At 39.7% G+C, this 14,374-nt stretch overlaps 1 protein-coding gene across 4 annotated transcripts in view; it reads left to right on the top strand.

The window, feature by feature from the left end:
- Window positions 1–14,374, top strand: part of YIPF1 (Yip1 domain family member 1) — a 45,927-nt gene that overhangs the window by 17,775 nt on the left and 13,778 nt on the right. For 3 of the 4 annotated variants that reach the window (XM_036911165.2, XM_057500225.1, XM_036911167.2), the window contains exons 4-8: window positions 4,555–4,635; window positions 4,879–4,966; window positions 10,155–10,271; window positions 12,921–13,087; window positions 13,447–13,629. In XM_036911165.2, the coding sequence (XP_036767060.2) occupies window positions 4,555–4,635; window positions 4,879–4,966; window positions 10,155–10,271; window positions 12,921–13,087; window positions 13,447–13,629 (636 nt within the window). Of the gene's footprint in view, window positions 1–4,554; window positions 4,636–4,878; window positions 4,967–10,154; window positions 10,272–12,920; window positions 13,088–13,446; window positions 13,657–14,374 lie in introns of all 4 variants that reach the window. The other variant, XM_036911166.2, reaches the window with a different exon arrangement.

Raw genomic sequence — 14,374 nt, 5'->3', positions numbered from 1 at the left:
TTAAATAGAATTCGTGCCTCATATCAAATTTACCGAGTATCATAACTCCTCCAAGTGGTAAAGATACCTCAAGACAAATGCTGGGCATAGAAGCCACAGGGCATAAATATGCAAAGAAATAAAAAGCTAACCATTTCAAACAATAAGGCTTCTCTCTCACTTACCAACTTAACATTTCCCTGTGTGGCCCCGGAAGATGACTGGTTAGCCAGAGACGGGTAAGATTCCTCAAGGGAGGAACAACCTAAGACAGGCACAGTCGCTGGGGGGTCATCAGGTGAGAAATTGGGGATCAACAGAGGTGAGGCTTAGAACCTCACCCCCCCTGTTCTGAGAGAAATCTTCTGCATATGTGGATGTTTTATTGCCCTTGTCTAGCTTGGATTAACACATAGTCTACAGGCACACACCTGATCATATACATTTGCTCTCTTACAACACTAAACTATGTTTTCTACCTTTATCTAGTATCTACCTACCACTTCAGCATTTTATTAAAAATAATAATAATAAAGAGAGAAAAGTGGTATCCACATATAAATCAAGTATAAAAACCAAATGAGTATTCATATTTGAACTGTTTATAGTTCATAATGCATGAGCAAAACCGAAAGTTTCTGTGATGACTGCCCTTGTACTGTTCACCATGTAACTTATTCACTATGTAAGAATTTGTTCTCCATGTAAGAACTTGTTCGTTATGCTTCAGAAGATTGGAGACTGACGAAAATTAGGCTTGGGGTGGATTAATGATTGTGCATTGAGCATTGACTCCCCTATACAGAATTTTATTGTTGTTAACAACCATTTGATCAATAAAAATGAGAGATGCCCTAACAACAACAACCAAGAAAAAGTACACACTTCCAATTGTAAAATAAATAAGCAACCGGGATGTAATGTATAGCATAAGGAATATAGTCAAAATATTGTAACAACTTGGTATGGTGATAGCTGGTACTTAGAATTATCATGTATATAAATGTTGAATCACTGTGTTGTACACCTGAAACTAATGTAATGTAATACTGTGTGTCAACTACCCTTCAATAAAAAATAATTATCTATAAAAAAAAAAAAAAAAAAAAAAAAAAAAAAAATATATGATAAAGGAGTCATGGACATACAATGGGGAAATGACAGCCTCTTCAACAGCTGGTATTGGCAAAACTGGACAGCTACATGCAAGAGAATGAAACTGGATCATTGTCTAACCCCATACACAAAAGTAAATTTGAAATGGATCAAAGACCTGAATGTAACTCATGAAACCATAAAACTCTTAGAAAAAACATAGGCAAAAATCTCTTGGAGATAAACATGAGCAACTTCTTCATGAACATATCTCCCTGGGCAAGGGAAACAAAAGCAAAAATGAAAAGCGGGACTATATCAAGCTGAAAAGCTTCTTTACAGCAAAGGACACCATCAATAGAACAAAAAGGCATCCTACAGTATGGGAGAATATATTCATAAATGACAGATCCAATAAAGGGTTGACATCCAAAATATATAAAGAGTTCACGCACCTCTACAAACAAAAAGCAAATAATCCAATTAAAAAAATGGGCAGACGAGCTGAGCAGACAGTTCTCCAAAGAAGAAATTCAGATGGCCAACAGACACATGAAAAGATGCTCCACATCGCCAGTCATCAGAGAAATGCAAATTAAAACCACAATAAGATATCACCTCACACCAGTAAGGATTGCCACCATCCAAAAGACAAACAACAACAAATGTTGGCAAGGTTGTGGAGAAAGGAGAACCCTCCTACACTGCTGGTGGGAATGTAAATTAGTTCAACCATTGTGGAAAGCAGTATGGAGGTTCCTCAAAAAGCTCAAAATAAAGATATCATTTGATGAATTCCACTTCTAGGAATTTACCCTAAGAATGCCGCAGCCCAGTTTGAAAAAGACATATGCACCCCTATGTTTATTGCAGCACAATTTACAATAGCCAAGAAATGGAAGCAACCTAAGTTGTTGATTAGCAACCTAATCAGTAGATGAATGGATAAAGAAGATGGGGTACATATGCACAATGGAATATTATTCAGCCGTAAAAAGAAAACAAATCCTACCATTTGCCACAGCATGGCTGGAGCTAGAGGGTTTTATGCTCAGTGAAATAAACCAGGTGGAGAAAGACAAGTACCAAATGATTTCACTCATATGTGGAGTATAAGAACAAAGGAAAAACTGAAGGAACAAAACAGCAGTAGACTCACAGAACCCAAGAATGGACTAACAGTTACCAAAGGGAAAGGGACTGGGGAGGATGGTGGGAAGGGAGGGATAAGGGGTGGGAGGAAGAAAGGGGGCATTACGATTAGCATGTATAATGTGTGTGGGGGCACAGAGAGGGCTGTGCAACACAGAGAAGACAAGTAGTGACTCTACAGCATCTTACTACGCTGATGGACAGTGACTGTAATGGGGTTTGTGGGGGGGACTTGGTGAAGAGGATATCCTAGTTAACAATGTTCCTCATGTAATTGTAGATTAATAATACCAAAAAAAGAAAAAGAAAAAGACGTACCAAAATTTATGCCAAATTATATACCATCATATACTAGTTGCTGTGGCAAGAGCTCAGACTTAGGAGCCTAACTTTGAATCCTTGTCCAGGCAGTAGTCATAGCTATGTGGTCTCGGACAAGGTGCAGTATCTCCCGTAAGCCATGGTTTCCTCATTTGAAATATAAGAAAATCATATGTTGACTATTACCATCATTATCATCACAATGGCCAATACTTATTCAATGTTTAATACCACTGGGCACCATTTAGTTCCTTACTTGGATCATCTCATTTAACCCTTAAAATTACCCTTTATTCCAGGAACCTTCTTATTCTCATTCTACCAACTTGAAGCACAGAGCTTAAGTAACTTGCCCCAGTACACACAACTGGCAGGTGACAGGTGGAACTTTAAACTGAGGCCTTCTGAATCTAGAGCCTGTGCTCCTCCCCTCTGTATTAGAGTTATTATATATTAAGTGCTTATTAACGTTGTTTTACCTTCAGGGTACAGAGGTGATTTTTAGTATAGCTGAGTTATTAATTAGTCAAGTCACGAGAAATAGAACCAATAGGATGTATAGAGAGAAAGAAAGATTTTTTTTAGAGAATCGGTTCACATGATTTTGGTTATGTGACAAGTCCAAAATCTGCTGGAGGCAGCTGGCGGGCCGGAGACTCAAGGAAGAGTTGGAGTTTGAGCCCAAAGGCAGTCTGCTGTAGGTCCCGGAAGAGCCGATGTTGCAGGTGGAGTCTGGAGGCTGTCTGCTGAGGTCCCTCTTGCTCAGGGAGGTGGGCCTTTTGTTCTGTTTGGGCCTTCACCTGACTGGCTGTGGCTCTCCACATTATGGAGAGCAATCTGCTTACTCAAAAAGTCCATCAACTTGAATGTAAAACTCGTACAAAAACACCCTCACAGAAACATCCAGCATAGTGTTTGACCAAATATCTGGTTGCCACATAAAATTAACCATCACACTGAGCAGCAGTAGGCATCAGAAGTTTAAGAAGAAATGTATAGGGTAAAATCTTAAAATTGAAACATTGTATCCATTATCTTATTTTGTCTGGGAATTAGGAAGAGATTACCAATATTCTATGATAGTGACAGAATTCTTTGGCCTAGCTATGGTGCATGTGTCTCTGGTTTTCAGTGTCTTGTAATACTAGAGTTGGACAGAGCCTTCAGTTTCCTCTATTAAAGCTTTCCGTGGTATGTCAGAAAGACAGCACCTGAATACCCCAGAAGCCAGCAGTTCATTACCATGTAAAGCAGCCAGTGGTGCTGTTGGACACCTTTAATTGTGAAAAAATTTTCCTTTATAATGAACAAGAAATACCTGCCCATACACCTTCCTTTGTCCTGCAAAGCTCCTCAGAGCCCATCAGCACCTTTTGCTGTATGCATCCTCTTTAGACCTCTGAAGATGGCAGTCATAATTCCTGCTGTGGGGACTGCATTCTGCTGTCAAATAGCTGTGCTGTTGACAGATATGGCTCTCCTTGTGTGCCTCTTAGAAGATGGAATTTCCTTTTTTGTCAGAGCAGTACATTTTAAGTTTTTAGTACTTTAGAGTGAATCAGTATGTCAGATTTTGGAGAAGTCAGGTGGTGATAGTAAGGATCTTGAGGGAGTAGAGGAATGAGAGATATTTGCACTGTCTTCTGTATGGATATGCTTATGTGTGTATATATGCACATATATGTTATTGTACATAATACAGGTTATATATAATTAATCTGATCCTCCTATAATCTTATGATGTAGAACTTGTTGGCTGTACTTTTTAGATAAGAGAACTAAGACCACCCCTGAGTGAAGTAACCATGATTTGAAACCTTTGGTGTGACATCAAAACTGATACTTGTTTTACACAAGGCTGAGAGTTGGGTATGGCTGATTGATGAATGCAGAAGATCCTGGCCTTTCATACATCTTCATTTTCCTTTATATCAGATCCCTCTCTCTGCATAGCTGGAATAAGGAAATTACTTTCATGTTGATCCTGTTGTATTTTACCTCTGACAGTTACTTGCTGGACAGAAGAAAAGCTCCCCCTTCTGGACCTTTGAATATTATCAAACATTCTTTGATGTAGACACCTACCAGGTTTGTAAACCAGTTTCAGTCTTTCCTGTACATGTAATGGAAACTTGTTTCCTCTGTGGTTAAACAAATAACATGAGAGCTTTTGTATACTGGATATGGTTTTATAAAAATAAAGGGTTGGTTAGCATTTGAAAATACTATCATCATAAAAGTTCTAATAACTGAGTTTCAACTTTGCAATAGTTCAATTTATTAAGCTTTTAAAAAAATCTTCACTAGACTTTCTGCTGTGTTATTTTCCAGGTCTTTGACAGAATAAAAGGGTCTCTTTTGCCAATACCAGGAAAAAACTTTGTGAGGTTATATATCCGCAGCAATCCAGATCTCTATGGTATGTGTAGTGCCCTTTTGATTTTTTACTGGGTACAAGTTGAACTCAGGGTGTGTCTAGGGTGACTGGAAGGTTGGAGAAGTATGCTGTTGGTGAGGCATGAAACATTTTATTTGACTTGTCTAGCTTCCGTGCAATCCTTGCAAACAGTTGTGGAGAAAATGTGATTATATGTTAATGCCATGATTCCAACTAATAGTATGTGCTTTGAAAGTCTTCAAATTACATCACAAATTTGAGACAAAGTAAGACACTTTGACTAAGAGGAGACTCTTGGTTTTAATTTTTAAAAGGATTTGGTGGTGGTGGTGAGTGTGGAGAAGGTACCCTCACACTTACTCGTTCATGAGCTGAGTCAAGCATCCCCTGGGGATTCAGTAACAGCACTGGAAGTCTGGAAGAGGGGTGGGCTGGGGATTGACTGTCACCCCCAACCTCCCTGTGGAGAAAAGGCCAGCCGCCCTCAGTGCTCTTGGGGGAATGGGCTCCAGCATCAGTAGCCTTCTATGTTTGCAGGGAGAAGAGAGCCAATGGTTCTGAGTGCTTTCTTTGTGCAGGTGCTCTATGAATTATGAAAGACTGTGTACATGGTCACATTTAACTCTTGCAATGACCTTCAGGACAGGTATTATTGTCCCCATTTTTCAAGTGAGGAAGCTGACACTCCAGTGAGGCTCAGTAATATATATGCCCAATCATAAATAGTAAGTATTAGGACAATTACATATGTTGATTGTAAGAGGAAAAGGACCTCATGAGAATCTACTGTGTGCCAGTCACTACATACACTGTTTAATCCTTTCAATAAGACTGTTAAGTACTAATATCCCTTTTTTCCATGTGAGAAAACTAAGGCTAAGAGTTGTCGAACTAAAAATAGTCTGGAACCAAGTTTAGTGTTACATAACCCTATATTTATTCTGTAAGACTGGTGGTTTTATACTCTAGAATGTTTTCATCAAACGGCACAGATATCCAATATTTAAGACTAGTAGAAGTGGAACTGCTCCAGTGGAGGTTGAGGAGAGGCTCCCTTCTGTAGAGCTCCCCGTCTCTGTGATGTTCCTAGAAGTTCAGTCCGCAGTTCCTGGGGCTCTGGTGAGGATGGTGTGAAAACCATTATTACCAGGGCTGGTGCCACTCATCTAGGACTGCCGAGGCAGTTTCTCTTTCCAGCTCTGTCATTCATTCTCCTAGCCTGACAGTTTCTTGAGAGGCAACCTCTGTGTCTGACCAATCCATGTTAGCAGTGCCTGGCAGAGGGCTTGGCACAGTAAGTGCTCAAACAATTTTTGAGCACATAATCTTGTGATACGTATTGAGAATTCCACAATGCAGTCATAATCTCCACCCCCAAAGAGAGAAATGCGAGAGCTGACATTGATTGAATACCGTACAAGTGCCTTGCGTGGAGCTCAGCATGGTTTTACTACTTTATACAATTTTATTTCCTACATTCCAAGGAAGATTTGCTTATTAACAAAAGAGAAAATTGAGGTTTGGGGAGGATAACTAGCCCATTGTCACAAAGTTAGCAAAAATAACAATAAAAGCAGGCATACATAGAGTGCTTATCATGCACCAGTGTTACTGGGGAAGAACCTATATTAACTCATTTAATCCTTATAACAACTTCAACTTTATGAGGTATGTACTGTTATTATCTACAGTGTGTAGATGAGGACACTGCATCGCATAGGGTCAAGTAACTTGTCTAAGATCATATAGCCAGTAAGGGGCTGAGCTCAGCTTTAAAATCAACACTGAAGCTCATGATCCCTAGTCTTCATCACTGTGTTATGCTTTCTAGTAAAAAAGCCAGGGTTTGAACCCAAAGCTTGCTTCTTTCTACAACACTGTTAGCCTCATGAGCTCATAGACATGGTTAAGAAACGAAGGTATTCTGTAGGTGAAATGTTCTGTAGCAGAGAGGATTGGGCCATATGGGGTAGGTGGGAGGAAGGTGGTCAGGAAAAAGATGACAGATGTGTCAGCCTGCAGATTCTGAGGGAAATATCAATGAATTTGACTACACTTAAACTAAAATTAAGGATTTCTATGCCACAAAAACCATAAGCAAAGTAAAAAAATAAACCACAGACCAGAGATAATATTTGCAATGCTTAAAACCAACAAAGAATGAAAAGCAAGACTATATGTAGAATTCCTACCAATTATGAGAATAAAACCAATTATAAGTTCTGGGGGGAAAAGCAACTGACAGAAAAGGAAACCCAAATGGCCAGTACGTATATGAATAGATGCTTAGTTCCATCTGTAATCAGGGAAATGAAAACAAAACAAAATATTATTTGTGCCCATCATTTTAGCAAACATAAACTTTGCTTGTCTTCATTCATTCAGTTCATTTAACAAATATTGAATACTTACTATGTTAGGCACTGAAGATATAGCAGTGAAAAAAACCACAAAAACCCCTGCCCTGAGGCAGTTTATAATCTACTGAGCTTAATAATAAACAAAGAAAATAAGAAAAATATATAGTGTGCTATTATAAATGCTAAGGTGATAAATTTGAAAGACAGGAGATGTTTGCATAGGTGGGTGAATTTGAAATTTTTTTAAATTTGAAAAGGTGAATTTTGAAAAGACCTGAAGGAATTAGGAGCAATATGTGTAGATATCTAAGGGAAAAAGTATTTGAAGCAGAGAGCTCAGCAGTACAAAGGTTCTGAGGCAGGAACTCGCCTAGTATGCTCAAAGAACAGTAGAGAGACTAGTGTGACGGGGCTGGAGTGAGCATGGGGCCTCATGGGTGAGGTCAGAGGGGCACTGCGGAGGGGCAGATCACAGAGTCTGGGTCACAGTGAGCACTTGGGCTTTTACTTAACTGAGAAACCACTGGAAGGTTAAAGCAGAGCAGTGACATGCTCCAAGTCAGATGTTCATAAACTTTGATACCAAGAGTTGTCAAGAATGTGGAGTATTGGGACACTCTCTATATGTGGTGTGTATATAACTGATACACAAATTGGAGCGGTTTGAAGATGCTTATGCCCTACAACTTAATGGTTGTACTCCTAGATATGTATTCTTAGAGAAACCCATATACATAAAAGAAGACCTAGAGAAGAATATTATTCACTGCAGCCACATTGTTTGTAATAGCAAATACTTAGAAACAACCAAAATAGTCATCAGCAGAAGAATGGATAAATAAATTGTAGTGTGTTCATACATGGAATTCTGTAGTTTTCAGAAAGTGATGAGATATTTGAGCATCAGTGTGGCTAAATCTCAGAACAATGGTAAAAGAAAAAAGCATGTTGTAGAAGGATATGAATAACATGACACCATTAGAAGGATTTGAAAAAGTGGTATGATGGGTACCCCAATGTTTGTTTTGTCCTTTGTGCTTATCTGTGTTAGAAATATTTCATAATATAAAAATGCATAATGTAAACTAAGTTAAGGCTCTCACTCACCTCTACTGCATAATAAAAGTAGGAATTTGGCAGGAAAGAGGAAGAGAGAAGGCAGGATGAAGCAACATGACAGGCCCTGGGAAGACTAGGTGGCTGTGTGTTTCTGGAGCCCAAGCTTCCTATGTGGTGCATGTGCTAGAAACAGTGGCTTTGCCTCTTGTACATCACTGTGTCCCCAGCACCTAGCCCAGAGTTTAGAGGGCAGTGGGTTCTTAGTAAATAATGGCCAATAGGGCCCGATATTCTCTGCTTTTTAATACTTTGGCCACTATGGTTCTATGCTTGGATGGCCTCAGCCCATTGACACAGCTCATGGTCAATTTTGTTCATTCAACAAAGTTTTTGGGGATTTTAAAAATGCTGTTGGTTGTAGGGTTTTGTTTGTTTGTCTTTGTGTTTGCTTATTGCATCTTTTGTATGCTAGGCACTCCCAGTAGTAACACAGTGAACACGAGTTAGTCCTTTCTGTAGCAGAGAGCGTGCAGGCTAGTGATTAAACAGCAATTGGTGGGCAGCTGATGTTGGTGACTTTTTGAAACATCCCAGTGGATTGCTGTGCTCCCTTTCCCACCTCCAGGAACATACTTGGCTTTGAAAAGTGCTAGTCCATTTCTTCTCGTCATCTCCCCCGGCATTATAACTTTCTTAATTTTAGGATATGTCAGGGTGCCTGCAGTTACCGCAAAAGGTGTTGTGAAATATTAGTGAAATTGAAAAGTGGAGTTCATAACTTTATTAAACTCTCTCAATTTGAAAATCATGTTAGTACTTTTTCTAGATGGAGAGAAATAAGGATGTTGTTCATAAAATTAAGTGAAATAATGAAATGGATTCACAAAGTTTGCTGTATTCATTCAGTGGAGTATTTTATAATCAGTAAAAAAGAATAGGCTGATTTTTATGACTAGCTATGGTAGACTCTTTAGGATATATTAAGGTGAAAATAGAAAAATACAGAGCAGGATATATACGTATGTCATCATTTGTATAAAATATGCACACACACAGACACACACAAATATGTGTGTGTTTATACATGTATGGAAATCTTTGGCAGGATTCACCAGAAGCTGGTTGTGGAGGTGAGCTCTGGGGAGGGGAAATGCATGGCTAGGGAACAGGGAACAGAGTGAGGGAGGTTTACTTTTTTCTATATTGCCTTTTGAATGTTTAAACACTGAACTGTGTGCTTATAGTACTTTTTTATTAAAAAATGAAAGAAAAAAAATAAAGCCTTAAACATACATACACACACAACGATGATGAACTGGGAGACTAAATTAACTCTTCCCTAAAATGTTCGGCTTGCCCCACTTCCATTTAGAGAACAGTCTGATTTAAGTTATTTTTCTCTGGCATTAATGTTTGGCACATTAGATATGGGAAGCCACCTTTGCTTCCTTATCCTGATAGTGAAGGCTTAACAAAATGTCCATGAACTTTTTTTGGGTGAGCCTCCAATAAAAAAAGGTACAAACAAATTAGTGTCCTTGTTCATCTAATGGTAGAAGGTGTTTCTGGCCTTTTCATTCCAATCCTTCCTGTCTTTAATGCAGCTAATCACTGAATTGTGTGTTTGACCTTTTAAAAAAGAAAATTCCCACTTACATGAGTATTGATTGTATCTAAAATTCACTTTCCCTTGTTTCCATGAGTAGGCCAGAGGACATAAGAAATTATTCTGTAAGAGTCTGTAGGCTGGTGTTTCATTTTCATGTTGCATTTTCTGGTTTCCTTTGCAGGCCCCTTTTGGATATGTGCCACATTGGTCTTTGCCATAGCAATTAGTGGGAATCTTTCCAACTTCTTAATCCATCTGGGAGAGAAGACATACCATTATGTGCCCGAATTCCGAAAAGGTTGGTGAATAGCTTGACTCATTTGAATGCTGTCAGTTTGTCACTGTGAGTTCCTTTTGCCCACTGAGTTTTTGGGCCCCTGTCTCTAGGTGCAGCCCCTGCTTTCTGTACTTAAGGGTTCAAACATACCCACTGTCTCAGAATTTACCTCCTATCTATATAAAGCTACATAATCTTTTTTTTTTTAGTGTGGTAAAATAGTCACAACATAAAACTTACCATTTTAACCAGTTTTAAGTATACAATTCAGTGGTATTCAAGTATATTCACAATATTTTGAATCCACATAATCTTTTGGATAGTTGTAAGGCAAGGACCAGTAGCAGTTAGAATTTATCCAAAGAAAAATGTACAAAATAAGTAAAAAACTGTGTGCATGAAAGTCTCCCTTGTAGCATTATTTGTATTATCCAAGTGTTGGAAACAGTAGGAGTATTGTTATTTAAGTCATCATGACTCAACCAGCTGGCTCTGGAGCCACTAATTATGAAGCATTTAGAGCAACATGGAAAACTGATAATCCAAACCTGTGCCTGTGCTGTTAGCCACTTCATTAAAGGGAAGCCTACAGGTGGTCAGGGCCTCAAAGGGAAAAGGTAGAAATGAGTGTGTCTTCCTTGTTAGTTCTCGATAGAGATGCTTGCAGCAGTTCTGAGTTGCAGCTTACCTCTCTTACAAAAAAGTGCTGTTCTCTGTAAAAAAAAAAAAAAAAAGAAAGAAATGAGTGTGTCCTAGTGATGGGCTTGTGGATGGTGCTCTTGTTTTGAAACTTTCTGTCTGTGGCAGTATTAGATAATTAAAAAAACAAAAAACTAAACAAAACAACAGCTTTCAGGGACTTGAATACAACAGCCACCCCCAAACGAGGAAGTCTGGCTCTGTAGGAGATTGACCGGCGCCATTTTCCCAATTCTGTCCTCCCCTCCTTCCCCCCTCCCTGCCTGCCTGCTCTCCTGCTGAGAGGCCTTACATAGGTTTTGTAAGAGCCTTGTCTCTGGGACCAGGTCGCTGGCTTCAAGCTCCTTCTCCACCACTCATTAGCTTTTACCTCATTGACAAGTTATCTCATCTCTCTTGGCTTCAGAGTTATTATATCTGTAAAATGGGAATAATAATATCTATATAATGGGGCTATTGTAAAATTAAAGATATATGTAAAGAGGTTAGAATAGTAATGTATACAGAAAAGAGTTCTTATGTGTGTGTGTATAAATAGTTAATATTTATATATGCATATGTACATACACATATATGTGTGTATGGAGAAATAGGGATTTACCTGTGTGTGTGTATGTCTTCCCATGTATCCTTCTTTTCTTCGCCCCTACCCTCCAGCCCATTTCCTCTTCTCTTCTTCTCCATCATGGAGTCAGACCTGGATTAAGTCCCAACTCCGTTTGTCAAATGTCCTTTGGCTTGATTTTAGTTCAGTAAATGTTATCCATGAGATATAGACCCTGTCTTTAAGTAGCTCAGTGGTTAAGTAAAGAAAGACAGGTAAATGACTATTGCTGTAAAGGTATGTTAATTCTTATAGCAGATATATATATATATATATATATATAACCACCCAGAGTTACTTAGCTATTCGTGGCAGAGCTAGGAATAGAACCCATGGAGTCTGCATAGAGTCTGTGCCCTTGACTGTTATACAGTGTCTCTCAATAAACCACTCGGTGTAATAGCTGTAGCCATCCTAGTAATTCCCTTCCCCTTCCTTTAGTTATCCAAGATGAAGGCAGTGTGTGAGCAAAATTATGTTTGGCTTAATGAGGGAGTTCCCATTATGAAAAAACTGCTCTGGGAGCTGAAAAATGTTTTGGACAACCACATGTCTTAACCAGAGTGACTGTAATTGCTAGGGGTGCCTTCCTTCCTGCCAAGAGAATAAAGGGAATTACCTGCCAATTTTCACGTAGGAAGGGCTGGTGCCAAGGGCTTAGCCATGCTGTATGACTCTCCCCTCCCGGGAAAACAAGAAGGGGGTGGGCCACTGCTGGGCAAGAGGATGCAGGGACAGTGACACACTGAACTTGCTGTTCAGAGGAACCACAAAATAGCATTTCTACCACAGAGACAGAATTATTGAAAGAAGAGAGTCAAACTGAAGAATATTTCAAGCAATTCGTTAATGAGCTAGAACTCCCCGTTTCAGAGACAGAAGGAATTCTGAGGAGCGTGCAGAGCAATCTGTACCTACAGCATTTTAATAAATTTGCTAAAGAAATCAGCATCAGCTCTTGTTGTACTAGGAAAGAGGATGTATTCTTCCACAGGGATAGTTGGCTTTTATTTTATTGAAATGCTCAGTATTTTTAAACACTTGTAATATGGCCTTCTGAAGGATTTCAGTTGCATAATTCAGTTGTGTAATATTATCAGTTGTTAGTTATTGAACAAATTATAAAAACCATATGCGAGACTATTGGTCATCACTGCAAAGCCAAATGCTGAAACTTCATCAACTCAGCACACTTAGAGAGCACCTGTTGTGTGTCAGGGGGACTGTGAGGACCAGGAAGACATGGTCCTGTGAGCCAGTGAAGTAAGTGGATATGTGAGGAAGTACGTCTGATGAGGAGTTAGAAGTGCTCTGACAGTACAGTAAAGGCATGATGGGGATTAAAACTTGTGTCCTGTCATCCTCAGTGTCCATAGCAGCCACAGTCATCTATGCCTATGCCTGGCTGGTTCCTCTCGCTCTCTGGGGTTTCCTCATGTGGAGAAACAGCAAAGTTATGAACATCGTTTCCTATTCATTTCTGGAGATTGTGTGCGTCTATGGATATTCACTCTTCATTTATATCCCCACAGCAGTAAGTATCACACTTAATCTGAGTGATGCCATGTTCTTAGTTGAAAATTCATCCAGCATCATTATTTTTAGCCTAGCTAACATTGATGTCTGCCTGAAAAACACCCTTTGCATTTAGAAGTTCAGCAGGAATGGGAGCGAGCCAAGTGCCTTCACTGGATCTCGAGCCCTTCGTGAAGAAAGCATTCCGTCAGTCTGCATGCTGGTGGTGTTTCTCCAGGCTGTGTTGAGGAACCAGAGTGGCAGTGGGGGCCCAGCTGCTGCTTGATTCAGAAGCTTTTATAAGCATATGTGTCTGGAATGAACAAATGCCTTTCTGAAATGCCTCCAAAAACCCTTCCCTCCTTCCTTTTCTTTCAGATACTGTGGATTATCCCACAGAAGGCTGTTCGCTGGATTCTGGTCACAATTGCCCTGGGCATCTCGGGCTCTGTCTTGGCAATGACATTTTGGCCAGCTGTTCGTGAGGATAACCGGCGCATCGCGTTGGCCACAATTGTGACAGTTGTGTTGCTTCACACACTGCTTTCTGTGGGCTGCTTGGTATGGACTCACACCTATGTTCTTCTGGTGCACTTTAGATGCAGATGAAAAAAGACCTCAAACTGGTAGAGACACAATGGTTGTTTTAAAACTAGCTCCATGAAATAAATATCATTATAAGTAGACTCTTCCTAAATGAGAAGTGGTAAAGTCCTGACAATTTGATTGTAATCTCTGGCTTTACCTAATTTCTGAAATCTGGTTAGAATTTGGTGCCTGGCCGGAGGAGGTCTGGGGGGGACGAATGTCTGCAGATAGGTTGGGCATGGGGGGTGGGGTTTACCTTGGGATGGCCTTGCTGGTTTTCAGCACATACCTAGAAAATGTTTTGAAATTTAAAGTTTCAGAGATGGAAAGCTTGAGGTCAAATAGAAGAAAGGGAAGATTTTTTCCCTTTCTTCTATTTATTTAGGTGAATAATATTTATTTAAAAGAGTTTTTGAATTATGTGTTTAGGTGTCTTTTTAGGAAGAACACTTGCTTTTGAGCCAGACAGGCCTAGATTGGAGCCCAGCTCTGTTGCTCACTGGCTGGGTGAGCTCAGGCAGGATGCCTCACTTTTGCTGTTCATGGCCTTAACCAAGGCCTGATGCAGGCTTCAACAATACTAAGTCCAAAAATGTTAAGGTCACCAGTGAAGGAAAGGACCTGCCTGCAGGGAGATGCCCACATTGCACAGGTCCAGGCCCTTGGTCAGGTTTTGCAGTTATGGGAGTCAACACTTTTTGGCACTGTTTGATTCTAT

Source organism: Manis pentadactyla, chromosome 4 (assembly GCF_030020395.1).
Source record: "Manis pentadactyla isolate mManPen7 chromosome 4, mManPen7.hap1, whole genome shotgun sequence".
Taxonomy (NCBI): domain Eukaryota; kingdom Metazoa; phylum Chordata; class Mammalia; order Pholidota; family Manidae; genus Manis; species Manis pentadactyla.
Note: the sequence above shows the minus strand (reverse complement) of the source record. Positions and strands in the feature narration are given on the sequence as shown.